Below are 20,609 nucleotides of genomic sequence, written 5' to 3'. Positions count from 1 at the left end.
CCCAGCTATATATGTGCTAGTCACCAATAACTGCCCTCCCAGCTGTATATGTGCTAGTCACCAATAACTGCCCCCCAGCTGTATATGTGCTAGTCATCAATAACTGCCCTCCCAGCTGTATATGTGCTAGTCATCAATAACTGCCCTCCCAGCTGTATATGTGCTAGTCACCAATAACTGCCCCACAGCTGAATATGTGCTAGTCACCAATAACTGCCCGCCAGCTGTATATGTGCTAGTCACCAATAACTGCCCCCCCAGCTGTATATGTGCTAGTCACCACTAACTGCCCCCCCAACTGTATATGTGCTAGTAACCAATAACTGCCCCTCTGTCCTGTCACCTGTCAGTGGTGCTATGAAGGGAGGGGCCTGGCCTCATTCTGGGGGAGGGGATTACAGGGACCATCTGCCACACACACCTCTGTACTGAGACCGACCATCCATCTAACTCATAGTGTAATCTCCATATATGTAAGGGACTCTGCAATAGTTATCACATAAAGGAGAGGTCTTAGATGTGCTAGACCAGGGGTAGGCAACATGTGGCACTGCAGCTTATATGGAGCTACAATTCCCAGCATACCCTAGCAGCCAAATTGTTGCAGGACATACTGGTATGTGTAGTTCTACAGCAGCAAGAGGACGACACGTCTGCTACCCCTGTCACTAGTCAGTACTAGACAGTTCAACTTTTGAAACCGATATGTGCTGTGTGCAGTGTTGTGAGAGGGCTTCACCCTATTTAGGGTATACTGTGTGGCATAATATGAATTGGCGACAGGTATGGGCATGTGATAGAACCTGATGACCATTGAAGAAGCATGATTGGTGGTCTGATGGCATGCAGGGAGATTAAGGGGCAATTAAGCGGCATGCATGGTGGTCCGATGGCATGCAAGGAGATCAAGGGGCAATTATGGGGCATGCTTGGTGGTCTGATGGCATGCAGGGAGATTAAGGGGCAATTATGGGGCATGAGTGGTGGTCTATACAAGTTTTCAGATATTTTGGTTGCGGACGATGGCATGGCTCCTAAATTTTTAAGATGGCTCCTAGACTTTACAGAGATTTGTCGAGCCCTGGTCAGATTCACTAGAGATGGCAATATTGCGTACACACACAGTACAACTGCGATAGCAGCTAATCCACTGCAGACTCAGCACAACATAAGGACGCCCACTTTACCTCACACACATCCGTAATGTTTAGCAGAATAGCCAAACCATCGGTACAATCGAGTCCCATCGCAACCTCACGCACACTTGCACAAGCCCTGACCTTACTCAGGAATTACTAACAACCACGCACACTATGAGACCGCACAATGTGTATAACATGGCACTGACTGATATATAGAGCGGGGGGTGGCAGCTAGACAGGGTAGGGGAATGGCGCAGGGCACAGAGCGGGGAGAGGCAGGAGGACAGGGTAAGGGAGTGGCACAGAGCAGGGGTGGCAGCAGGATAGGGTAGGCGAATGGCGCAGGGCACAGATTGGCAAAAGCAAAGTAATGAAGACAGCAGAAGGGCAGAGCAGGATACAGAGACAGGTCAGCAGATAAAGTGTAACAGTAAAGAGCACCGAAACACAGAGACTGGAGGAAGCCATTGTACAATGACTGGTGTGTGGTTATAGCTCTGTGTGTGTGTGGGGAGGAGACTGGTCAGATCTCTGGGCTGGTAACACACAGTGACATGATGTGAGGGGGAGAGCAGGAGTATAATAGGGGCTGATGGATCCTGATGTATGAGATACACCAGATAGTGTGGGGAGGAGACTGGTCAGATCTCTGGGCTGGTAACACACAGTGACATGATGTGAGGGGGAGAGCAGGAGTATAATAGGGGCTGATGGATCCTGATGTATGAGATACACCAGATAGTGTGGGGAGGAGACTGGTCAGATCTCTGGGCTGGTGACACACAGTGACATGATGTGAGGGGGAGAGCAGCAGAATAATATGGACTGTAGAAGATGATTTTACTGATTGAATTATTTTTTTTATGTATAATCAGCCAATCATAGCGATGTATGCAAGATATGTAGTCATTCCCAAGTTCCATACACATAGGAGTTTTCTATCTACATATCTGAACACACAGGTGCATTGTGTTAGAAGTCAATTAATATACCAGTATAATTTTGGATTGTGGAAGGAAATCCACACAAAACTGGGAGAACATTCAAAATCAACACATATAATACACTGGTTAAAATCAAACTGAACACTATATCATGGTGCAGAGAGAGAATGTGACTCTTTTCTGTAATAAGTGTTTATTACTTACCGGTGTTGATATCTGTAAAACTGTCCTCCTCCATACACTGCTGATCACCCCTCACAAACGTCTCTTCTTCTCCCTCTGTATCTTCTGTCTTCATATCAGTCACATACGTCTCTTCTTCTCCCTCTTTATCTTCTGCCTTTATATCAGTCACATACGTCTCTTCTTCTCCCTCTTTATCTTCTGCCTTCATATCAGTCACATACGTCTCTTCTTCTCCCTCTATATCTTCTGCCTTCATATCAGTCACATACATCTCTTCTTCTCCCTCTGTATCTTCTGTCTTTATATCAGTCACATACGTCTCTTCTTCTCCCTCTATATCTTCTGCCTTCATATCAGTCACATACGTCTCTTCTTCTCCCTCTATATCTTCTGCCTTCATATCAGTCACATACGTCTCTTCTTCTCCCTCTATATCTTCTGCCTTTATATCAGTTACATACGTCTCTTCTTCTCCCTCTATATCTTCTGCCTTCATATCAATCACATACGTCTCTTCTTCTCCCTCTATATCTTCTGCCTTCATATTAGTCACATACATCTCTTCTTCTCCCTCTATATCTTCTGCCTTGTAGTCAGTCACATACATCTCTTCTTCTCCGTCTATATAATTTATCTTAATATTAGTCAGATCTTCACCCTAATTAAATCAGAGCATAAAAAATTGCATAATGTCTGATGTCATTACTTGAGATTACACAGTATAATATCAGTGTATAAGACACACACAGCTTCTGTACAGATCATATACTGACAGTCACTGGGGGACCCTTAATCCCACCTACCTGATGCTTCTGTGGGGATCTGTGATTCTCTATACAATCCTGTGAATAAAGAGGACGGGGACATCTCTCTGGGTTATTTCTGTTACTGGGCCCATCTGTTGGAGACACACAGTGACTGAGTACATTGTATATATATGTGATTATCAGATGATGTGTGTATATAGGGGCCCCCATACCCGCTCTCCCCTGTACAATAAATGACAGTCTCCTCTTACCCAGTGATATGAGGGGCCAGTGATTCTCCATCATCACGTCCTTGTACAGACCCCTGTGTTTCTCTATATAACCCCCCTCCTGCATGGAAACATAAAAAATTACATCTTGACACCTTATAGGAACCTGACACACACAATGATACAGTCATCACCCAGACACATCCCCTGGTGTTACTGTATAATGCCCCATTTCCGCAGTCACCTTTCCAGTCATCCCCCAGACACATCCCCTGGTGTAACTGTATAATGTCCTATTCCCAGCAGTCACCTCTAAAGTCATCACCCAGACACATCCCCTGGTGCTACTGTATAATGTCCCATTCCCAGCAGTCACATCTCCAGTCATCACCCAGACACATCCTCTGGTGTTACTGTATAATGTCCTATTCCCAGCAGTCACCTCTAAAGTCATCACCCAGACACATCCCCTGGTGTTACTGTATAATGTCCCTTTCCCAGCAGTCACCTCTCCAGTCATCACCCAGACACGTCCCCTGGTGTTACTGTATAATGCCCCATTCCCAGCAGTCTCCTCTCCAGTCATCACCCAGACACATCCCCTGGTGTTACTGTATAATGTCCCATTCCCAGCAGTCACCTCTCCAGTCATCACCCAGACACATCCCCTGGTGTTACTATAGAATGTCCTATTCCCAGCAGTCACCTCTCCAGTCATCACCCAGACACATCCCCTGGGGTTACTGTATAATGTCCCATTTCCAGCAGTCACCTTTCCAGTCATCCCCCAGACACATCCCCTGGTGTAACTGTATAATGTCCTATTCCCAGCAGTCACCTCTAAAGTCATCACCCAGACACATCCCCTGGTGCTACTGTATAATGTCCCATTCCCAGCAGTCACATCTCCAGTCATCACCCAGACACATCCTCTGGTGTTACTGTATAATGTCCTATTCCCAGCAGTCACCTCTAAAGTCATCACCCAGACACATCCCCTGGTGTTACTGTATAATGTCCCTTTCCCAGCAGTCACCTCTCCAGTCATCACCCAGACACGTCCCCTGGTGTTACTGTATAATGTCCCATTCCCAGCAGTCACCTCTCCAGTCATCACCCAGACACATCCCCTGGTGTTACTGTATAATGTCCCATTCCCAGCAGTCACCTCTCCAGTCATCACCCAGACACATCCCCTGGTGTTACTATAGAATGTCCTATTCCCAGCAGTCACCTCTCCAGTCATCACCCAGACACATCCCCTGGGGTTACTGTATAATGTCCCATTCCCAGCAGTCACCTCTCCAGTCATCACCCAGACACATCCCCTGGTGTTACTGTATAATGTCCTATTCCCAGCAGTCACCTCTCCAGTCATCACCCAGACACATCCCCTGGGGTTACTGTATAATGTCCCATTCCCAGCAGTCACCTCTCCAGTCAGCGGCTGAATGATCTTGTTGGTGAGTTCCAGGATCTTCTGGTCATTGTCTCTCTCATGTATCAGTGAGTGAGGTGGAGGCACCATGATGGGGCTCTGGGTCCTGCTCAGTCCTCCTGTCACACAGGGACGGCTGCTGGGTGTCTCACACTCACTGGATGTCTTCTTCACTACTGTGTAATCCTGAGTATTGGGGAGACAACAATGAAAACGTCAATTAAACTCCACCTACAGTATATGAGGTTGTTTATTCAGGTGTTAACTTTGCATAATATACAAGAAGACTATTTAACAATATCAAGTATTTTAACAATCTCCTATATTTAGGGAAATGTAGAGTATATTGTATGCAGATTGACATATTTGTGTCAGTGACAAAAAGAAGAGAACATACTGAGAACAAAGGCCCTCATTCAGAGCCGTTCGCTATTTGCGTTCGTTCGTTCAAAAACAAGGGGTGGCTATGCAAATGATCCGTTCGCACATTGCAGTCTGTTCACACCTCTAAGTCTGAACGAGCGAGCGAAACATACGCTTCTTTATTTGATAAAAACGCCCCCTGGCCGCTCGCACCATACGTCATGTCCGCTATTTATTAGATTAATCGAGTACATCGAACAGGGTATGAACTGCTCGCTATTCTTGTGGTTGGTTTTTTCAACCGCTATTTTGCGAGCAGTTCTGAGTTAAAAAAAAACAAGTGACGTGGTCATTGACGCTGCTGTATTAATTATGCACACCCATAAAACGCCCGTTTTGACCTTTTGGCACGCCTGCGTTCGGATCTCCACTCCCCGTTTTCAAGCACCTTCCCCTGTTACCACCCACATACGCCTCATTCTGTCACTCAAAATAGCAGGCACTCGCTATATTGCGTACAAATGATTTTCGGCCGCACTGACTGGTTCGCGCATGCGTACTACAAACCGTACGCATGCGCAGATGTGCGAACATCGCTCGGAACGAGCGTACTGCCACTAGCGAGTGGCTCTGAATGAGGGCCAATGTACTCTATTGAGGACTGTGGGACTTATACTATATCTGAGACAGGCTACTTGCTGCTCGGTTATTACGATTACTTCAACATCTAATTACATCCCCTTTCACAGTCCACACATAAGCTCACACATTGTCTTTCTTTCACATCCTCCTGTCATTTGGCCGACATTCCTGTGTGACTGAATCATGCAGCCCACCAAGAAACTGTGTATTCTGGCTGGACCAAAGTGCAATATATATAGCACCTATCCTTGTGTATCTATGCCTATTTCCCTATAGATTGTAAGCTTGCGAGCAGGGCCTTCCTACCTATATATCTGTCTATTACCCAGTTTTGTTCTATTAATGTGTACAATTGTAAAGCGCAACGGAATATGCCGCGCTATATAAAAAACTGTTAATAAAATAAATAAATACTATAGATAAAAGTGATGTCACAGTGACACTCCCAGATCCCCTCACCTCCCCAGTCATGTCCCTGTATTATTACTATAGATATAAGTGATGTCACTGTGACACCCCCAGATCCTCTCACCTCCCCAGTCATGTCCCTGTATTATTACTATAGATATAAGTGATGTCACTGTGACACCCCCAGATCCTCTCACCTCCCCAGTCATGTCCCTGTATTATTACTATAGATATAAGTGATGTCACTGTGACACTCCCAGATCCCCTCACCTCCCCAGTCATGTCCTTGTATTATTACTATAGATATAAGTGATGTCACTGTGACTCTCCCAGATCCCCTCACCTCCCCAGTCATGTCCCTGTATTATTACTATAGATATAAGTGATGTCACTGTGACGCTCCCAGATCCCCTCACCTCCCCAGTCATGTCCCTGTATTATTACTATAGATATAAGTGATGTCACTGTGACGCTCCCAGATCCCCTCACCTCCCCAGTCATGTCCCTGTATTATTACTATAGATATAAGTGATGTCACTGTGACACTCCCAGATCCCCTCACCTCCCCAGTCATGTCCCTGTATTATTACTATAGATATAAGTGATGTCACTGTGACACTCCCAGATCCTCTCACCTCCACAGTCATGTCCCTGTATTATTACTATAGATATAAGTGATGTCACTGTGACACTCCCAGATCCCCTCACCTCCCCAGTCATGTCCCTGTATTATTACTATAGATATAAGTGATGTCACTGTGACACTCCCAGATCCCCTCACCTCCCCAGTCATGTCCCTGTATTATTACTATAGATATAAGTGATGTCACTGTGACACTCCCAGATCCCCCTCACCTCCCCAGTCATGTCCCTGTATTATTACTATAGATATAAGTGATGTCACTGGGACACTCCCAGACCCTCTCACCTCCAGTCATGTCCTTGTATTATTACTATAGATATAAGTGATGTCACTGTGACACTCCCAGATCCTCTCACCTCCCCAGTCATGTCCCTGTATTATTACTATAGATATAAGTGATGTCACTGTGACGCTCCCAGATCCCCTCACCTCCCCAGTCATGTCCCTGTATTATTACTATAGATATAAGTGATGTCACTGTGACACTCCCAGATCCCCTCACCTCCCCAGTCATGTCCCTGTATTATTACTATAGATATAAGTGATGTCACTGTGACACTCCCAGATCCTCTCACCTCCACAGTCATGTCCCTGTATTATTACTATAGATATAAGTGATGTCACTGTGACACTCCCAGATCCCCTCACCTCCCCAGTCATGTCCCTGTATTATTACTATAGATATAAGTGATGTCACTGTGACACTCCCAGATCCCCTCACCTCCCCAGTCATGTCCATGTATTATTACTATAGATATAAGTGATGTCACTGTGACACTCCCAGATCCTCTCACCTCCACAGTCATGTCCCTGTATTATTACTATAGATATAAGTGATGTCACTGTGACACTCCCAGATCCCCTCACCTACCTAGTCATGTCCCTGTATTATTACTATAGATATAAGTGATGTCACAGTGACACTCCCAGATCCCCTCACCTCCCCAGTCATGTCCCTGTATTATTACTATAGATATAAGTGATGTCACTGTGACACCCCCAGATCCTCTCACCTCCCCAGTCATGTCCCTGTATTATTACTATAGATATAAGTGATGTCACTGTGACACTCCCAGATCCTCTCACCTCCCCAGTCATGTCCCTGTATTATTATTATAGATATAGGTGATGTCACTGACACTCCCATATCCCCTCACCTCCCCAGTCATGTCCCTGTATTATTACTATAGATATAGGTGATGTCACTGTGACACCCCCAGATCCCCTCACCTCCCCAGTCATGTCCCTGTATTATTATTATAGATATAAGTGATGTCACTGACACTCCCATATCCCCTCACCTCCCCAGTCATGTCCCTGTATTATTACTATAGATATAGGTGATGTCACTGTGACACCCCCAGATCCCCTCACCTCCCCAGTCATGTCCCTGTATTATTACTATAGATATAAGTGATGTCACTGTGACACTCCCAGATCCTCTCACCTCCCCAGTCATGTCCCTGTATTATTACTATAGATATAAGTGATGTCACTGTGACACTCCCAAATCCCTTCACCTCCCGTCATGTCCCTGTATTATTACTATAGATATAAGTGATGTCACTGTGACACTCCCAGACCCCCTCACCTCCCCAGTCATGTCCCTGTATTATTACTATAGATATAAGTGATGTCACTGTGACGCTCCCAGATCCTCTCACCTCCCCAGTCATGTCCCTGTATTATTACTATAGATATAAGTGATGTCACTGTGACACTCCCAGATCCCCTCACCTCCCCAGTCATGTCCCTGTATTATTACTATAGATATAAGTGATGTCACTGTGACACCCCCAGATCCTCTCACCTCCCCAGTCATGTCCCTGTATTATTACTATAGATATAAGTGATGTCACTGTGACACTCCCAGATCCTCTCACCTCCCCAGTCATGTCCCTGTATTATTATTATAGATATAGGTGATGTCACTGACACTCCCATATCCCCTCACCTCCCCAGTCATGTCCCTGTATTATTACTATAGATATAAGTGATGTCACTGTGACACTCCCAAATCCCTTCACCTCCCGTCATGTCCCTGTATTATTACTATAGATATAAGTGATGTCACTGTGACACTCCCAGATCCCCTCACCTCCCCAGTCATGTCCCTGTATTATTACTATAGATATAAGTGATGTCACTGTGATACTCCCAGATCCCCTCACCTCCCCAGTCATGTCCCTGTATTATTACTATAGATATAAGTGATGTCACTGTGACAGTCCCAGATCCTCTCACCTCCCCAGTCATGTCCCTGTATTATTACTATAGATATAAGTGATGTCACTGTGACACTCCCAGATCCCCTCACCTCCCCAGTCATGTCCCTGTATTATTACTATAGATATAAGTGATATCACTGTGACACTCCCAGATCCCCTCACCTCCCCAGTCATGTCCCTGTATTATTACTATAGATATAAGTGATGTCACTGTGACACTCCCAGATCCCCTCACCTCCTCAGTCATGTCCCTGTATTATTACTATAGAGATAGGAGATGTCACTGACACTCCCAGATCCCCTCACCTCCCCAGTCATGTCCCTGTATTATTACTATAGATATAAGTGATGTCACTGTGACACTCCCAGACCCTCTCACCTCCCCAGTCATGTCCCTGTATTATTACTATAGATATAAGTGATATCACTGTGACACTCCCAGATCCCCTCACCTCCCCAGTCATGTCCCTGTATTATTACTATAGATATAAGTGATGTCACTGTGACACTCCCAGATCCCCTCACCTCCCCAGTCATGTCCCTGTATTATTACTATAGATATAAGTGATGTCACTGTGACACTCCCAGATCCCCTCACCTCCTCAGTCATGTCCCTGTATTATTACTATAGAGATAGGAGATGTCACTGACACTCCCAGATCCCCTCACCTCCCCAGTCATGTCCCTGTATTATTACTATAGATATAAGTGATGTCACTGTGACACTCCCAGATCCTCTCATCTCCCCAGTCATGTCCCTGTATTATTACTATAGATATAAGTGATGTCACTGTGACACTCCCAGATCCCCTCACCTCCCCAGTCATGTCCCTGTATTATTACTATAGATATGTGATGTCACTGTGACACTCCCAGATCCCCTCACCTCCCCAGTCATGTCCCTGTATTATTACTATAGATATAAGTGATGTCACTGTGACACTCCCAGATCCTCTCATCTCCCCAGTCATGTCCCTGTATTATTACTATAGATATAAGTGATGTCACTGTGACACCCCCAGATCCCCTCACCTCCCCAGTCATGTCCCTGTATTATTACTATAGATATAAGTGATGTCACTGTGACACTCCCAGATCCCCTCACCTCCCCAGTCATGTCCCTGTATTATTACTATAGATATAAGTGATGTCACTGTGACACTCCCAGATCCCCTCACCTCCCCAGTCATGTCCCTGTATTATTACTATAGATATATGTGATGTCACTGTGACACTCCCAGATCCTCTCATCTCCCCAGTCATGTCCCTGTATTATTACTATAGATATAAGTGATGTCACTGTGACACTCCCAGATCCTCTCACCTCCCCAGTCATGTCCCTGTATTATTACTATAGATATAAGTGATGTCACTGTGACACTCCCAGATCCCCTCACCTCCCCAGTCATGTCCCTGTATTATTACTATAGATATGTGATGTCACTGTGACACTCCCAGATCCTCTCATCTCCCCAGTCATGTCCCTGTATTATTACTATAGATATAAGTGATGTCACTGTGATACTCCCAGATCCTCTCACCTCCCCAGTCATGTCCCTGTATTATTACTATAGATATAAGTGATGTCACTGTGACACTCCCAGATCCCCTCACCTCCCCAGTCATGTCCCTGTATTATTACGATAGATATAAGTGATGTCACTGTGACACTCCCAGATCCCCTCACCTCCCCAGTCATGTCCCTGTATTATTACTATAGATATAAGTGGTCACTGTGACACTCCCAGACCCTCTCACCTCCCCAGTCATGTCCCTGTATTATTACTATAGATATAAGTGATGTCACTGTGACACTCCCAGATCCCCTCACCTCCCCAGTCATGTCCCTGTATTATTACTATAGATATAAGTGATGTCACTGTGACACTCCCAGATCCCCTCACCTCCCCAGTCATGTCCCTGTATTATTACTATAGAGATAGGAGATGTCACTGACACTCCCAGATCCCCTCACCTCCCCAGTCATGTCCCTGTATTATTACTATAGAGATAGGAGATGTCACTGACACTCCCAGATCCCCTCACCTCCCCAGTCATGTCCCTGTATTATTACTATAGATATAAGTGATGTCACTGTGACACTCCCAGATCCCCTCACCTCCCCAGTCATGTCCCTGTATTATTACTATAGATATAAGTGATGTCACTGTGACACTCCCAGATCCTCTCATCTCCCCAGTCATGTCCCTGTATTATTACTATAGATATAAGTGATGTCACTGTGACACTCCCAGATCCCCTCACCTCCCCAGTCATGTCCCTGTATTATTACTATAGATATGTGATGTCACTGTGACACTCCCAGATCCCCTCACCTCCCCAGTCATGTCCCTGTATTATTACTATAGATATAAGTGATGTCACTGTGACACTCCCAGATCCTCTCATCTCCCCAGTCATGTCCCTGTATTATTACTATAGATATAAGTGATGTCACTGTGACACCCCCAGATCCCCTCACCTCCCCAGTCATGTCCCTGTATTATTACTATAGATATAAGTGATGTCACTGTGACACTCCCAGATCCCCTCACCTCCCCAGTCATGTCCCTGTATTATTACTATAGATATAAGTGATGTCACTGTGACACTCCCAGATCCCCTCACCTCCCCAGTCATGTCCCTGTATTATTACTATAGATATATGTGATGTCACTGTGACACTCCCAGATCCTCTCATCTCCCCAGTCATGTCCCTGTATTATTACTATAGATATAAGTGATGTCACTGTGACACTCCCAGATCCTCTCACCTCCCCAGTCATGTCCCTGTATTATTACTATAGATATAAGTGATGTCACTGTGACACTCCCAGATCCCCTCACCTCCCCAGTCATGTCCCTGTATTATTACTATAGATATGTGATGTCACTGTGACACTCCCAGATCCTCTCATCTCCCCAGTCATGTCCCTGTATTATTACTATAGATATAAGTGATGTCACTGTGATACTCCCAGATCCTCTCACCTCCCCAGTCATGTCCCTGTATTATTACTATAGATATAAGTGATGTCACTGTGACACTCCCAGATCCCCTCACCTCCCCAGTCATGTCCCTGTATTATTACGATAGATATAAGTGATGTCACTGTGACACTCCCAGATCCCCTCACCTCCCCAGTCATGTCCCTGTATTATTACTATAGATATAAGTGGTCACTGTGACACTCCCAGACCCTCTCACCTCCCCAGTCATGTCCCTGTATTATTACTATAGATATAAGTGATGTCACTGTGACACTCCCAGATCCCCTCACCTCCCCAGTCATGTCCCTGTATTATTACTATAGATATAAGTGATGTCACTGTGACACTCCCAGATCCCCTCACCTCCCCAGTCATGTCCCTGTATTATTACTATAGATATGTGATGTCACTGTGACACTCCCAGATCCTCTCATCTCCCCAGTCATGTCCCTGTATTATTACTATAGATATAAGTGATGTCACTGTGACACCCCCAGATCCCCTCACCTCCCCAGTCATGTCCCTGTATTATTACTATAGATATAAGTGATGTCACTGTGACACTCCCAGATCCCCTCACCTCCCCAGTCATGTCCCTGTATTATTACTATAGATATGTGATGTCACTGTGACACTCCCAGATCCCCTCACCTCCCCAGTCATGTCCCTGTATTATTACTATAGATATAAGTGATGTCACTGTGACACTCCCAGATCCCCTCACCTCCCCAGTCATGTCCCTGTATTATTACTATAGATATAAGTGATGTCACTGTGACACTCCCAGATCCCCTCACCTCCCCAGTCATGTCCCTGTATTATTACTATAGATATGTGATGTCACTGTGACACTCCCAGATCCTCTCATCTCCCCAGTCATGTCCCTGTATTATTACTATAGATATAAGTGATGTCACTGTGACACCCCCAGATCCCCTCACCTCCCCAGTCATGTCCCTGTATTATTACTATAGATATAAGTGATGTCACTGTGACACTCCCAGATCCCCTCACCTCCCCAGTCATGTCCCTGTATTATTACTATAGATATGTGATGTCACTGTGACACTCCCAGATCCCCTCACCTCCCCAGTCATGTCCCTGTATTATTACTATAGATATAAGTGATGTCACTGTGACACTCCCAGATCCCCTCACCTCCCCAGTCATGTCCCTGTATTATTACTATAGGTATAAGTGATGTCACTGTGACACTCCCAGATCCCCTCACCTCCCCAGTCATGTCCCTGTATTATTACTATAGATATAAGTGATGTCACTGTGACACCCCCAGATCCTCACCTCCCCAGTCATGTCCCTGTATTATTACTATAGATATAAGTGATGTCACTATGACACTCCCAGATCCCCTCACCTCCCCAGTCATGTCCCTGTATTATTACTATAGATATGTGATGTCACTGTGACACTCCCAGATCCCCTCACCTCCCCAGTCATGTCCCTGTATTATTACGATAGATATAAGTGATGTCACTGTGATACTCCCAGATCCCCTCACCTCCCCAGTCATGTCCCTGTATTATTACTATAGATATAAGTGATGTCACTGTGACACTCCCAGATCCCCTCACCTACCTAGTCATGTCCCTGTATTATTACTATAGATATTAGTGATGTCACTGACACTCCCAGACCCTCTCACCTCCCCAGTCATGTCCCTGTATTATTACTATAGATATAAGTGATGTCACTGTGACACACCCAGATCCCCCTCACCCCCCCAGTCATGTCCCTGTATTATTACTATACATATAAGTGATGTCCTGTGACACCCCCAGACCCTCTCACCTCCCCAGTCAGCAGATAGATGATCTCCAGGGTGAGATGTAAGATCCTCTCAGTCCGGTTACTCCCGTCCTTGTCCATCCTCAGTGAATCAGAGAGTATACAGAATGTATGATGTGTAATAAAGACTCTGGTTCCTTACAGCAGGACTGTCTAGGAATAAATAGAATAAATATAACAGATATCACAGGGAACACATATAACACAGTCAGACATGCAACAATGAGTGACCAGTAAGACTCCACTTTCCCCCCAGCCATAGAGCCCAAGTCAGTCAATAAGCAATCTTTCCGATCGAGTCCTCAATAAGGACAACATTTATCTCCTCAGCCAGGGATTATCCTTTTATCTTACATATACAATGGGACATAGCCAGTGGGATGTATCCAATGGGAAGGCCATTTACAGCTGTTTGCAAAGAAACTATTATTACACCAGTTTTACTCTAATAGAGAACACAGCACAAATATAACAGCAAGGATCCTAGTAATGACCAGGCGTGATCCACAGGAGAATTAGTGGTGAGCTGGAAACAGGGACCGAGTGTGGAAACCAAATTTAGCTACAGAGAGAGAATAAAAATTAAGAAAAATCCAAATTATATCAGATTTTACTATATGTCCATTGCTTACTGGGACAACATCTAGGAGGAGCTGAACATCTAAGATCTAACAAAGGGAAGAAGCCTCCGCTGTGAGAGAAATACAAGGATGGAAAAATATCATCATGAAGACATCCAGAAAGGCCAGGAAAGCGCTACTATGGCCAACAACACTGTGCAATAGGGAAGCAGCGAGAGAAACCTCTATGATGTTAGCGGCTATGAGGAACCCTACCAATAACTATACACGGACACAAGGTGGCAGCAGAGGCCATCAGAGCAGGGACAATGTATAATAGGGAAGCAGCGAGAGAGACCTCTATGATGTAAGCGGCTATGAGGAACCCTACCAATAACTATACACGGACACAAGGTGGCAGCAGAGGCCATCAGAGCAGGGGCAATGCATAATAGGGAAGCAGTGAGACCTCTATGATGTAAGGGGCTATAAGGAACCCTACCAATAACTATACATGGACACAAGGTGGCAGCAAAGGCCAGCAGGGCAGGGACAATACTCAGACCACTAGCAGCATTAGATACATACACACAGAATGTGCCGACCAGGCAGCCCTCATCCTGTCAGGGACAGGCAATCTCGAGTCGGCGTATGCCGTGATGGACATCTGAGACTACATAGGACTAAGCTTCCTTCCCATGTAACCAGCAGCTCTGATGGCCTCACCAGATGGGATGATAACCTGGGATATGGGGTCTGTCTATACCGGCAGTAATCAGGACACTGGTATACAGGCAGTGACATACTTCCTCACAACAGGCAGCGTCATTATCAGTTATACTGTACATTCCCAATTCTACTCCGGTACAGCGGGGGCTCCAATGGGGGTCTATATGCGGTTATTCCAGGATATAACATTATGTGAGAGCAAATACAACAGTTTTATGGTTATAGACAAACAGGACTATTCTCTAAGACTGAGGCTACATCCCCCTACCCCTATTACACACAGGACGTAAGGGTCAGAGAAAGTCTGACTAGTAGTCACCAATGTATAATAGGGATGTGCAGGCTCGGTTCTACTCGGTTCCGTTCGGTTCTTTTTACCGGATCTTATTGGGTTTCAACTGTCACGAGTTTTGGATAGCCAATAAGATTCGGTAAAAAGAACCGAACGGAACCGAGTAGAACCGAGCCTGCACATCCCTAATGTATAATCACTCCAGGTGTTTCTGTATTACTTACACACTTATTATACACTCATCTTATTATTATAGGCTTCAGCAACTATTTCACTCATAACGCTAAATATTATCTATTAAGTACTTGTATAATTTAGTTATTCACAGACACGACACCCAGCAAGCACTTACTCCTAACATACCTGAAAAGCATTAATACACGGTGTGGCCGGAGGCAGGCCACACAGGGTTAATGGCTGCCACAGCACTGAAGGGGTTAACCCCCGTGCTGTGCCACCATTTTTAAAAGGACAAAAAGGCGCCAGGTGCCCATTGTAAATGTATACTCTGCGCTACGCGCTGAGTATTAATAAGTGTGTTTTTTAATGTTTTATATGCCGTGGCCTGGACCCACTGCACTGGGGGAGTGTAGGTAGAGTGTGGCTGCACTGGGGGAGTGTAGGTACAGGGTGGCTGCACTGGGGGAGTGTAGGTACAGGGTGGCTGCACTGGGGGAGTGTAAGTAGAGGGTGGCTGCACTGGGGGAGTGTAAGTAGAGGGTGGCTGCACTGGGGGAGTGTAAGTAGAGTGTGGCTGCACTGGGGGAGTGTAGGTAGAGTGTGGCTGCACTGGGGGAGTGTAGGTACAGGGTGGCTGCACTGGGGGAGTGTAGGTAGAGGGTGGCTGCACTGGGGGAGTGTAGGTAGAGTGTGGCTGCACTGGGGGAGTGTAGGTAGAGGGTGGCTGCACTGGGGGAGTGTAGGTAGAGGGTGGCTGCACTGGGGGAGTGTAGGTAGAGGGTGGCTGCACTGGGGGAGTGTAAGTAGAGTGTGGCTGCACTGGGGGAGTGTAGGTAGAGTGTGGCTGCACTGGGGGAGTGTAGGTACAGGGTGGCTGCACTGGGGGAGTGTAGGTAGAGGGTGGCTGCACTGGGGGAGTGTAGGTAGAGGGTGGCTGCACTGGGGGAGTGTAGGTGGAGGGTGGCTGCACTGGGGGAGTGTAGGTAGAGGGTGGCTGCACTGGGAGAGTGTAGGTAGAGGGTGGCTGCACTGGGAGAGTGTAGGTAGAGGGTGGCTGCACTGGGAGAGTGTAGGTAGAGGGTGGCTGCACTGGGGGAGTGTAGGTAGAGGGTGGCTGCACTGGGGGAGTGTAGGTACAGTGTGGCTGCACTGGGGGAGTGTAGGTAGAGGGTGGCTGCACTGGGGGAGTGTAGGTACAGGGTGGCTGCACTGGGGGAGTGTAGGTACAGGGTGGCTGCACTGGGGGAGTGTAGGTAGAGGGTGGCTGCACTGGGGGAGTGTAGGTAGAGGGTGGCTGCACTGGGGGAGTGTAGGTAGAGGGTGGCTGCACTGGGGGAGTGTAGGTAGAGGGTGGCTGCACTGGGGGAGTGTAGGTAGAGGGTGGCTGCACTGGGGGAGTGTAGGTAGAGGGTGGCTGCACTGGGGGAGTGTAGGTAGAGGGTGGCTGCACTGGGGGAGTGTAGGTAGAGGGTGGCTGCACTGGGGGAGTGTAGGTAGAGGGTGGCTGCATGCTGGGAGCCACTGCAACCAGCGCTGAAACAGTTACGGTCCCAGTGAGGACACAGTATAAAAGCACACTGCACATGGTTTATAATAAACTGTATTAAAATATATATGTATTGCTGTAATGCACTCTAGCTGCTCTGCAATGCATTAGTGCATGAAGTAACGTATATTTAATAGGCTTTGCACTATGTGGTTTAAATGTATATTTTGTAGAGAAAATGCACTTCTTGAATATATGCCTGAATATGACATGACAGCCTCTGTGTCTGCAGAAACTAGCAGGAGGTCTGATGAATAGGAAGACCTGTTGTGGTCAGTGACCTCTGGCTGGAAGGTTACTGTGTGAAGGTGTGAATGGTGTCATATGGCCAAACCCTTCAGGTACAGAACTTCCTGTGAAAAGACAATCTGTTTTTAAGAACCTTTTGGATGTCACTGAATGCGTTAGGGTTGGGAATGCCAAACTGATTGATACTTCCATTGGGAAGGATGAACGTCATTTACTATTTCCTGTGAAATGTTACATCAACATGTTATACTGTATGATAAATCAGTTTTGTTTAGGTTTGGGGGACTCCTTTGAAATGTAATATGTGGTTAATATGAGGAACACAGGGTGGATTTGCCCCCTGTGATGATGTGTGTAAGAATTATATAAAAAGAGGGACTGTGAGCCCTGTATGTGTACATCCTTGTAAATCCTGTGTGGAGAAGAATTCCTATAACATCTTATGTATGCTGATATTCCCCTTCAATCCGAAGGGACGGCCTTTTTTAAGACTGAGAGCAATAAACATCTTTTGCCTTTAAATTCTACTACATCTGTACCCTGCGCCCAACAGAATTGCGCAAAACACTATTCTGTTCTCCTGCTGTTCTGGGTAAGAGCTCATAATCTCCAAGTTCAAGCCCTCTGCCAAGCTACCGTGCAGACCTGGTCCATTGCGAGGGATCAGGTGGGAACAGCCGACACCAAACAGGAGGTGTGTCCGCAGTTAATCAAACGCATACACAGCAGAAGCGGTTCCAGGTGCCGAGGTAGGAGCCTGAGGGTAACGTAAAAAGCGGTTCCAAACGCCGATGGTAGAGTTTGGTGGTGGCAGCATTGTTACACACCCACGGCGCAGTGAGCGGAGTCAGTGACAGGCAGTCACCGACGGTGAGTGGGAGTTCGAAAGCGCTAACCCATGACCAGGGACGGCCTAAACGAAGGGCGTCCAGTCACATCCTCCCTATCAGTGTCCCCCCCCCTATGTATTGCTCCTTAGAGTGTCCCCAGAAGTGGTCACCCATGCTGCTTACAAATACATACTTACCTTAATTCTCGCTCCTACACCTGCCGCTGCCATGCACAGCCTTCCGGCTCCCGGCGTGGGAGGACAGAGGTGCGCAGGGGAGTGGCGGGAGCAGGAGCGAGGATTAAGGTAAGTATGTATTTGTAAGCGGCATGGGGGACCACTTCTTGGGGCACTCTAAGGCGCAATACATAGGGGGGAACACTACAGGGGCACTCTAAGGGGCAATACATAGGGAGGGACACTACTGGGGGCACATAACATAGGAGGGACAGTGCTGGGGGCACTCTAAGGGGCAATACATAGGGGGACACTACTGGGGGCAGTCTTGGCAGCACAGGCAGTGTAATGGTTAGCGTTACTGCCTCACAGCACTGAGGTTGTGGGTTCATTTCCCACTTCGGCCCTAACAGTGTGGAGTTTGTATATTCTCCCTGTGCTTGTGTGGGTTTCCTCCGGGTGCTCCGGTTTCCACCCACACTCCAAATTTATTCTGATAGGTTAATTGGCTCCCAACAAAAATTAACCCTAGCGTGTATGTGTGTGAGCATGTGATAGGGAATATAGAGTGTAAGCTCCACTGGGGCAGGGGCTGATGTGAATGGACAAATAGTCTCTGTAAAGCACTGCGGAATATGTGTGCGCTATATAAATAACTGGTAATAAATAAATACACCCCAGTTACCTGGACAGTGGGCACCCACGCTGCTCTATTTCCCCCCTAATTAAGTTTAGTTACCCCCTTAATTAAGCCTAGTTACCCACGCCCACCCCCAAGTAAGAAGATCTTACCTGGGTTCAACACAGCAGCCCGGTCTGTAATGCAGCTTGTGGCACCTGGAGGTACGCTGGGTCTGGAGGTGCAGAAAAGCTCATCGTCGCCCAGCTGTATTACACGCCCACACGAAAGGGACAGGGAAATAAGTGAATTGCGACCTAACCAGCAGCTGCCTAGCTGCGATGTAGGGGAAGAAACAGGGCAGTGATATAGCACACCCCAAATACTACTGATACCTCCCACAGGGAGCACAATCCTTCCCCAGCTCCTGTTATGTATCATATGGTATATACATGTTATATCTATTATGTGTTATTCCCTGACCACTCATTACTGTTATTATTACTCTGCAACTGCTACTATAACAGGACACCACAGGTCACTCCCCCTGTATAATAATAATAACAGGACACCACAGGTCACTCCCCTTGTATAATAATAATAACAGGACACCACAGGTCACTCCCCCTGTATAATAATAATAACAGGACACCACAGGTCACTCCCCCTGTATAATAATAATAACAGGACACCACAGGTCACTCCCCCTGTATAATAATAATAACAGGACACCACAGGTCACTCCCCCTGTATAATAATAATAACAGGACACCACAGGTCACTCCCCCTGTATAATAATAAATAATAATAACAGGATACCACAGGTCACTCCCCCTGTATAATAATAATAACAGGACACCACAGGTCACTCCCCCTGTATAATAATAACAGGACAACACAGGCTGCTCCCCCTGTATAATAATAACAACAGGACACCACAGGTCACTCTCTGTATAATAATAACAGGACACCACAGGCTGCTCCCCCTGTATAATAATAGTAACAGGACACCACAGGCTGCTCCCCCAGTATAATATTAATAACAGGACACCACAGGCTGCTCCCCCTGTATAATAATAGTAACAGGACACCACAGGCTGCTCCCCCAGTATTATATTAATAACAGGAAATCACAGGCTGCTCTCCCTGTATAATAATAACAACAGGACACCACAGGTCACTCCCTCTGTATAATAATAACAGGACACCACAGGCTGCTCCCCCTGTATAATAATAGTAACAGGACACCACAGGCTGCTACCCCAGTATAATATTAATAACAGGACACCACAGGCTGCTCCCCCTGTATAATAATAGTAACAGGACAGCACAGGCTGCTCCCCCTGTATAATAATAGTAACAGGACACCACAGGCTGCTACCCCAGTATAATATTAATAACAGGACACCACAGGCTGCTCCCCCTGTATAATATTAATAACAGGACACCACAGGCTGCTCCCCCTGTATAATATTAGTAACAGGACAGCACAGGCTGCTCCCCCTGTATAATGATAATAACAGGACACCACAGGCTGCTCCCCCTGTAAAGTAGGACACAATTACCTGCTGCTGCCGGACACTCTGGATGGACCACCGAGAAGCAGCAACAACGGATGAGGCGAGATCACATTTCCTGTGTGTGGAACGCATATACCGAAA

The 20,609-nt window shown here is 46.4% G+C and overlaps 2 protein-coding genes across 2 annotated transcripts in view; both read right to left on the bottom strand.

Moving 5' to 3' along the window:
- Nucleotides 1–20,609, bottom strand: part of LOC148502496 (uncharacterized) — a 258,997-nt gene that overhangs the window by 4,356 nt on the left and 234,032 nt on the right.
- On the bottom strand, nucleotides 447–20,546 carry LOC148502502 (uncharacterized). Its single transcript, XM_088449787.1, has 8 exons — nucleotides 20,514–20,546; nucleotides 19,122–19,215; nucleotides 13,771–13,920; nucleotides 4,681–4,872; nucleotides 3,291–3,369; nucleotides 3,076–3,170; nucleotides 2,638–2,930; nucleotides 447–483 (listed from the first exon to the last, which is right to left on the bottom strand). Exons 3-8 carry the CDS (start codon nucleotides 13,846–13,848, stop codon nucleotides 447–449), a joined length of 774 nt encoding a protein of 257 aa, XP_088305913.1. The 5' UTR covers nucleotides 13,849–13,920; nucleotides 19,122–19,215; nucleotides 20,514–20,546.

Source organism: Taudactylus pleione, unplaced genomic scaffold (genome assembly GCF_031769625.1).
Source record: "Taudactylus pleione unplaced genomic scaffold, aTauple2 ptg000495l, whole genome shotgun sequence".
NCBI classification, from domain to species: domain Eukaryota; kingdom Metazoa; phylum Chordata; class Amphibia; order Anura; family Myobatrachidae; genus Taudactylus; species Taudactylus pleione.
Note: the sequence above shows the minus strand (reverse complement) of the source record. Positions and strands in the feature narration are given on the sequence as shown.